The 7,939-nt window shown below is 34.8% G+C and overlaps 1 protein-coding gene across 1 annotated transcript; it reads right to left on the reverse strand.

The window, feature by feature from the left end:
• Positions 1-235: 235 nt before the first annotated feature.
• On the reverse strand, positions 236-6,517 carry LOC116141158 (linoleate 13S-lipoxygenase 2-1, chloroplastic-like). Its single transcript, XM_031426686.1, is given in 10 exon segments — positions 236-1,106; positions 1,190-1,456; positions 1,673-1,974; positions 2,076-2,186; positions 2,710-2,795; positions 2,887-3,210; positions 4,286-4,523; positions 5,362-5,633; positions 6,171-6,274; positions 6,276-6,517. Coding segments are annotated over 10 exon segments (2,706 nt in total). The 3' UTR covers positions 236-346.
• Positions 6,518-7,939: the final 1,422 nt, after the last annotated feature.

Consider the following 7,939-nt stretch of genomic DNA (forward strand, 5'->3'; position numbering starts at 1 on the left):
TTTTATATAGTTAATAAGTTTGATCTTGTTTTGTGCATTGTTATTTATATCCCTTTCCTTTTTATTTCCTTTAGCTAGCTAACACTTATAATTCATCAAAGTCTAGGAACTTTTAATCTATTTAAGAAGAGGATTTTTTATTGACACCCTTTGCTTCAGTGAATATATTAGACCCACAAATTTTTGAAACTGGTATCTTTTTTTTTTTTTAATTAAAAACAATTATACAGAAAACTAGGAACATATCCTCAAAAGAGAATTTTCTTGGTGAAACATTTTCATGCTTTCTTAATTACGCACACATTTATTATTCCTCTTAGCTTCTCATTGTTACTAGATCTCAACCCTAGATGGAAATGCTATAAGGAACTCCTTTTCCGGTGACACCAGAATCGGAAAACGGCTTCAACAACTCATACGGCGTAATCCCAGCTCCATTTCTGTTCTTCAACTCCTTATTCGCATTCCTCGCATCCACAACTCCCTCAAACTCCTTCAACTTCCCATTAAACCTCTCAAAAGCACTTTTCACTAGCGGATCCTCCTCCCACGCCGGCTCCGCTTGCTGCCCCAAATACTCCTCGTCCGGAGAGTGATTCGAGAGCACATCCAGCACCGTCATAACCGTCGCCGCTTGAACCTGTGAAGGAAAGCATCTCAAAAGCACAACTTCCGGCTTCTCCAATAAGAATTTCCAGCCCTCTTCGGAGTTATCCTCTGTGGGCATGTTGATTCTTGCAATGGTTGGCCTGTTTGGGAAATAGCCTGCGTATGGATACTGCCCGAAGTTTACGGCTGCGTGGTGACCGGAGGCCACCCAGGCGATGGTTGTGACGATTTCAATTAAATCTTTCGGGATTTTGAGCTCAGGCCACCATGGCGCATCCTTTTTATCTCCATGTCCGACGTTTTTTATCTCTTTCCACCATGCTTGGAGCTCTTGATCGGAGGCGACAAGTTTTGGATCAGGGTAATAGTGGTTTACATAATCGGTCACCCATTGTTTCAATGCGTCCCAAAGAACAAGCCCATCATTGGCGTAGGGGTAATCTTCAATTGTGAGCTTTAGGCCATGAGGAGAATTTGGATCTTCAACAGCCATCCCCCTTGGTTAGCCACAAGAGGAGAAAACAAATTAGGGAAACATTCAGCAACAAAAATTTTACAGTTTTCGATGAAAAAAGTTTACCTATTGATTAGGTCTTGGGGCAGTGCCTCGTGGTCAAAACGCCACACCGCGTCGTATACAGCAGAGCTGAGCTCCATGGAGAACTTGCCAGGTGAGAAAGTGCTTTCGATGATCCCATCAGCATTGATTAGCTTTTCTCGAGCTAGGGCATTGATCTCCATTGTGTACCGGAAATGTGGGTGCAATAGTCTATAGATTGGGTGCATCACACTGAGATGCCGGTTGGTGGCAATTATGTAAGGTTCTGTACAACAATGAGTTCTTAACCTGCAAACAGAAATTAATGTCGTTACAAAACGACTCTGGTTATCAAATGATTAATCGAATCGAGCACAATTTACCTACAATACTTAGGTGGCGCTTGATAATTAACCTGATAATTTATAGTGTTGACAATTAAATAACACTGAATAAATAAGATTAAAGAAAATGTTATCTTTTTAGCAAACTTTCAAGAGGAAAATCGGGAGAGATGGCACGTACCAATGGCTAACAAGCTGGTGATAGCCAGAATCAATGGCGAGGACTTGAGCTTTAGCCAACCTCCATAGCCAGCAATCTGTGGCGTTCCAACTTGGAGTGTACACTTCTTTCCACTGGGGTTTGCCGTCCATCGGAGGTCGAACGAGCTCGATAGCCAGAGGCCTCAAAGTGCCATCTGGGGTTAGGAAAAACACCGTGCGAGATCCATAAAGCGTTGTGTTCTTTAACGTTCTCACTTTCTGAACATATGGTAGCATCAAGTCATGGTAATCTACAATGAACAGCTTCTTTTGTTTGACGGCCTGTGGAAAAATTAATCAACAACAATTAGTTTTAATTAATGGTGTGCAATTTTTCATGTAGAAGAAATGGAAATTTATGCAGTTCTGTTTGTTTGTTGTACCTCATCGACAGTCATGAAGCCTTTGATTTCCTTCTCGATGATCTCTTTGGTGATTTTCGATTCTGGTGGACCATAAACTGCAGGGTCGAGTGTGCTTTTCAATGGCCACTCCTGCACAATTTTTAAAGCAAATTTTTAAGCTTAATTCTCTGTTAGTATGATATGACGTTAAACATGCTTATTAATTACCTTAATTTTATTCTTTCAATCTATAATTAAGTCAGAACACTATAAATAACTAGAATTAGAATTTTCCCCTAATCTAAGTTTTTATCTAAATAAGTCTAAATGATTGGTTTGATGGTCAAAGAGATTCATGAGTTCAAACTTAAGACTATCTACTATAATAATATTGTGACTTATTTGGTCTTTTAGATTTTTATGGTATTCAATAGGCTCCGGAGATTAGTTAAGCTCGGACACTTCGGTTACCAAAAAAAAGTTTTTATCTAAATAAATATAAAGATTTAATGGATAATTAATAAAGAAACAATATATCACACGTGGATAATAGATGTATCCCAAAAACTTTTAATCAAATTCAAGAAATTAAGTTCAAATTTTACTTTTAATAGTTACTTGGGTAAATAAATAGAAGTTTAGACGAAATTTTGTATGTAGATATATAACATACCGTGACCAATTTTATGCATAATGGGTTGAGACCAGCTAGAGTTTGCCGAGCAAACTCCTCGTCTCTAAACCAAAAAAATCTATCTCCTGCGAATCAAAAACAAAAAACAAAATTATGCATGAGAACTTGAGATTTTTTAATGCCTTTTAAGAGAAAGAGAATGAGCAAATTTCTCACTTTCCATGGCTTCAGGGGTCTCGAAACGTAGCACATCTTCACTGGTATCCTCAATGGCCTTCACCAATCTGGGGATGAGTGTTTTCCAGAACCCTTGTTTAGTGAGTGGGGGCAAGTTGATTCCTTCGTTGAAGAGGGAATCTATGGCCGTGAAGTATGGAAACCCTAGATCGGAATCGACGATCGAAGTTTCGATCGCCGGGACTAAAGCATGCAGGGCACTGTAGAGAGTTTTGGCTGAAAATGTTAGGTTTTTTATGTCCGAGAAGGCTTCATCTCTGGGTACGTAGATTGTGCTGGTGGCTAATTTCTCAGAATATGGATCTGCAGAGTCACAAAAAGTAATTAAAATTAGTCATTAATTGCATAATCGATAATAAGATAGAAAAGAACAGTCTTAACGTGTGCTCTAAGAGGGGGACATATCCAAGAAGTAATGTCAGGAACCAAATTACATAATTAAATATAAATCTAAAAACATTAATACAAATATAGCTTGGTCAAAACAAAAAGCTAGGAAAAATTAGTGAATTTTTTTAGTGGGGCCACGAGCCCCCACTCGTCCCTTAACAAGTTCATCGTGCTCTAAAATCACTATTTAATACGAACACAATTAAAAGTATTTTTTTATTGAACAAATTTTGTATTTATTTCTTGAAATTTTTTATTCTAAAAATGCATGCATTTTCCATAAAAAGTACTTTGTATCAAACAATTTTCTTTTTATTTTTACAAGGATATATATGCTAGGATATAACACAAACCTATATCCCAAATTTTACACCTAATTAATTTGAATGTATAAATGAATGATTATCTAATCCACTTAACAAATGTCACAACATACAAAAATTTAAGACGTTTAGCCCTAATTGATTCAATCATTTAATACTTTAGTGGGGACACATTTTCATCTTCTTGGCTTTCTTGTATAGTCTCCTTTTTCTTGTTCTTTTCCCCACTTTCCGTATAGATTTCCGTACAATTATTTAGGACTCTTCACATGTCAAGACTGTCCATGTTTGCTACTAGTCAGTGATGGATATGCATTATTTTAATTTTGGGAAATCAATCAAGCGCACTAGTCAGTTAGTTGTCCTTTTTTTTTTTTTTTTTTTTTTTTAAATCTGAATCAAATCATTAAAATCCACTGGAATATAAAACATTTTAAAGTCTTCACACAAGAAATTTATCTTTAACTTGGGCTTTCCGTGAACTTCCTACATTAAGAAACTGGTCCCGATTTTAAAAATAAAAATATTAACGTAAGGATTAATTAATGCTCCAATATTTTGATTTTAAGCTTTCACTATCCCCTCAAAAATGACTATCTATTATTAAAACCCTAATTTTACCTTAAAGAAAAAAGAACTTCATGATGCCAATGCTAGCTCCTTACCTTTGTCACACCGAGGTCGTCCTGTTCTACAGCGACGAGGGTAAGGCTGTTGCTTCCCACCAAGCACCGGTCGAGCCAAATCTTCGCTCTTATCAGGGTTTCCAAGATCATTATACACATCATAATCGTAAATTCTCTCGGTGTTCTTGCGCTCTCCTTGTCCGATGCCTCGCAGATTGACAAGCTCTTCGGCTCTCAGCCTTGTCAGTCCATTCGGTGTGTTTGATGGCAAGTATGACTAATCTCACAAAATCAAGAGCTCAATAAGTCGATGATGAAATCGAATTAATTAAATTCGAGTGAAAAGCTTATCTTCATGGTGACCAAATATGTTTTGTTCAGTAATCAAGGACCACTATTGTAATATGTATGACGAATTTTCATAAATGGCCGGTCAAGGACCACTGTTGAGGGTATAATTTGATTTAGAAAATTAAAAATTGCCAAAAAGAATAAAGAATAAAGTTAAAGGATATTGTTCTTGATGGATTCTGTCTCTCTTGTAATGGTTGTTGTAGGATTGAATAAAAGTATTTCATGTTATTATTATCTGTTGGAAATTCTTTCTTCTATACATGTAAATATCATCATGATTTATTATATAAGTACAATATAAATATTCTAGTTATATATATTTATTAGATTTTTATCAAATGGTTAATATTACAAGAACAACTCATCATATGCTAATACTTAATTATTTGTAATGTATTTTCTAAATTTTGGAAGATAAAGTTAGGCAGATAATGGAAAGGATTCATGTGGAAAGATTATACTTTAATTTTTTTTTCCAAGAAATTTATGAAAGAAAAAAGAAAAAAAACATTGTTGGTTTAATTCGTTAATTATGATCATCTCAACTTTAAAGCAAAATCATTGAGCAATGAGATTTTTCTCCCTTTATTTTTTACTTCAGCTGACCGACCATATGCCCTGCAACCTTTCTGATGTTATATGCAAATAAAATATAAAGAAAATAACAAATAATAATAAGAAAGAAAAAAACAACGTAGTAGATAGTAAACTTAATCATAGGACATAGGAATCAGAAATAAACAAAAAAACGTGACACTGACCTTAGCTGTAAAGAAGAATCTCTTCTTCTGCGTCTTATCAGTCTTAGGCTGAACCCATGAGCCACATATTATCTTCACCTTACCGGTATCGAATCCATCAAGAACAATATCCTTTAAGAACATCTCCTTGTGGTGCTCATTCTCCACAAACACCGCTCCAACTTCTCCGAAATCCGTCGGAATCTTGAACTCAGCCTCGTATGTTGCCTCTCCTTTCACCTCCTTCCCTTTGTGTGCAAACGCCTTAATGGTTGGCTTCTCCAATCCAGTCTCTGAATCCACAGTTTAAACATCTTAATGTGTGCTCGAAGAGCTACATTTTGTATATAAGAAAAACTTTTTCAAACGGTTAAAGTATCTATTCGACTTTAAAGGTTGAGATCCTAACTTTTAGTACTTTATGTTAAGTCAACAACTTCAACGCCATTAAATATAAAGAGATGAGCAGTTCAAAAGCGTGTCAGAAATTAAATTACAGTATCCTGACGCGCTGAAAACTAGTTTGTATTTTTTTTTTTTTTTTTTTTTTTTTTTTTTTGTGAAGTAAGTACTATCATTCAAAGAAAAAAAAAAAATCAGGATGTCATGAAAAAGACAACCATCTTACGAACACACCCTAAACAAATTAGTCGAATATTGGCTAAGAATGAAGAAATAGTAAAAGCAAAAAATATTTATTCATCGATTTAAAGGGTTAAGATATTTGACTTAATTTTAGTTACTTTATGCTAACACGCATCTCAAACCATTTAAATTAGAAAAGATGAACAGTTCAGACACAGTATCCTGACGACTGTGTTGAAACTTACTGGGGTCGAGCTCGGCGCTAACGAGCTCCAAGAGGAGAGATTTGCCGAGGGCATCTTGTAAAGTATCCAAAGTGCTGTCAATAGAAATGCTAGAAAGCAAACTAGACGGTTGGAATCACAGTGACAACGCCTTAACAGCGGTGGGTTTTCTTTCGAAAATCGACTACTGAGGCTTTGATGTGGAGGGACGAAGCCAACCCGGATTTTGGGAGATTTCTTGAGGGAGGGTCGTGAATGAAGTGGAAGAAAAGCATTGGCGGAGGCGCCATTCCATGGAGAAATGGCTTGTTGGCCAGTGGGAAGAGGGATTTGGAAGATTGAGCTTGGTGAAGTTGAGGCTTCAACATTTGGCCTAGGGATTAATAAGAGAGATATTCGAGAGAAATGGAGAGGGTTGGTTTGGTTTGTGGGAATTTTGTTGAGGCATGGAGTGTTTATATAGAAATTGGGATTGAGAGAAGGGAAAAAGCATGAGTTTCATGCGGCAGTAGTGAAATTATGTGAATTGGGGACATGGAAAATGGACGTGGAGGAGAGGCAGATATTTAGATTAATTGAAAAGAACAAATTGTACTGTTTTGTTGGTTTGCAAAACTCAATGGGGTGTTTGGTAGATATCAGAAATAGGCTAGGTTTAAGAAGAACCCTCTTTAGACTAATTTTGCATATAAAAAAATTAATTGAAAAATTTGTACATGATAGAATTGTGCAGGGAGGTGAGTTAATGTACAGTTCAAGAATAGATATCAAATTAATCAGTTTAGAAAAAAAACTTATTTATGAGAAATAGTGAAAGAAAAACCCTATTTATGAAATATTGAGTGGCTACGATCAACAATATTATAAGTCAATACATATATGATAATGACAATAACTTTTCAGTTTAGTAACCATCAACCTTTTTGGTTTATAAAACTTAATTATCAAAAAAAATAAAAAATTAGAGTTGACATAAATAATTCAGAATGTGGTATGTCTGCGGGATATTATTGTATTATTCTAGATTTTTTCATAAAAACAATGGCATGTATTGTGACTGGAGTTATGAAAACCAGGTAGGATCATCTTCGAAGAGGATTATCGATGAATTATGATGAAAGTTTGATGAAAAAGAAAATTATTTTATTAAACGTCTCACCATATTAGCAAAAGAATATCATGTATAATTTTTTTTTAAATTTGTAAATCAATAATATGTATATATTATTTACTTTAGATAGTATTATATTTATAATTTTTTTTATATAATTTTGATGCGATAATTGAGAATTGGCAGTTCATAATAGTTCATCTGCCCAAATATAGACCGCTAATTGTAAGTCTGGAGTTATTGTTACTTTATTAAAAGTCATGAAGCAACCCAACATCTTCATTAAATGTTTTTGCCAAAAAGGAAACTTTATCTCTCTAAATCAACTCATAACAGCTGTTTCTCATCATGAATAACGCTGTTTAAAACCTTCAAGGAAAAATTAACCCGAGAACATTATCCCAACCCTATGCCCATAATAATCACTCTATTTATAATACTATAATAGAGACAACTGGATTATTCAGTATTCACAACACCAACTTTAAACACCAAAGTTATTGCGAACAACAATAAATATTTATGTGAGAGTTTTATTATAGTTTAAACTGAAATTGATATATCGTACTATTGTTATTTTTTCCCAAAACCTTTGTAATATATATATATCGTTAATTAATTATGGCTATATGTAACTAAATAATTTTATTTTTTTTATCGAAGGCATCTAGGTCAGTTT

Source organism: Pistacia vera, unplaced genomic scaffold (assembly GCF_008641045.1).
Source record: "Pistacia vera cultivar Batoury unplaced genomic scaffold, PisVer_v2 Contig393, whole genome shotgun sequence".
Lineage (NCBI taxonomy): Eukaryota > Viridiplantae > Streptophyta > Magnoliopsida > Sapindales > Anacardiaceae > Pistacia > Pistacia vera.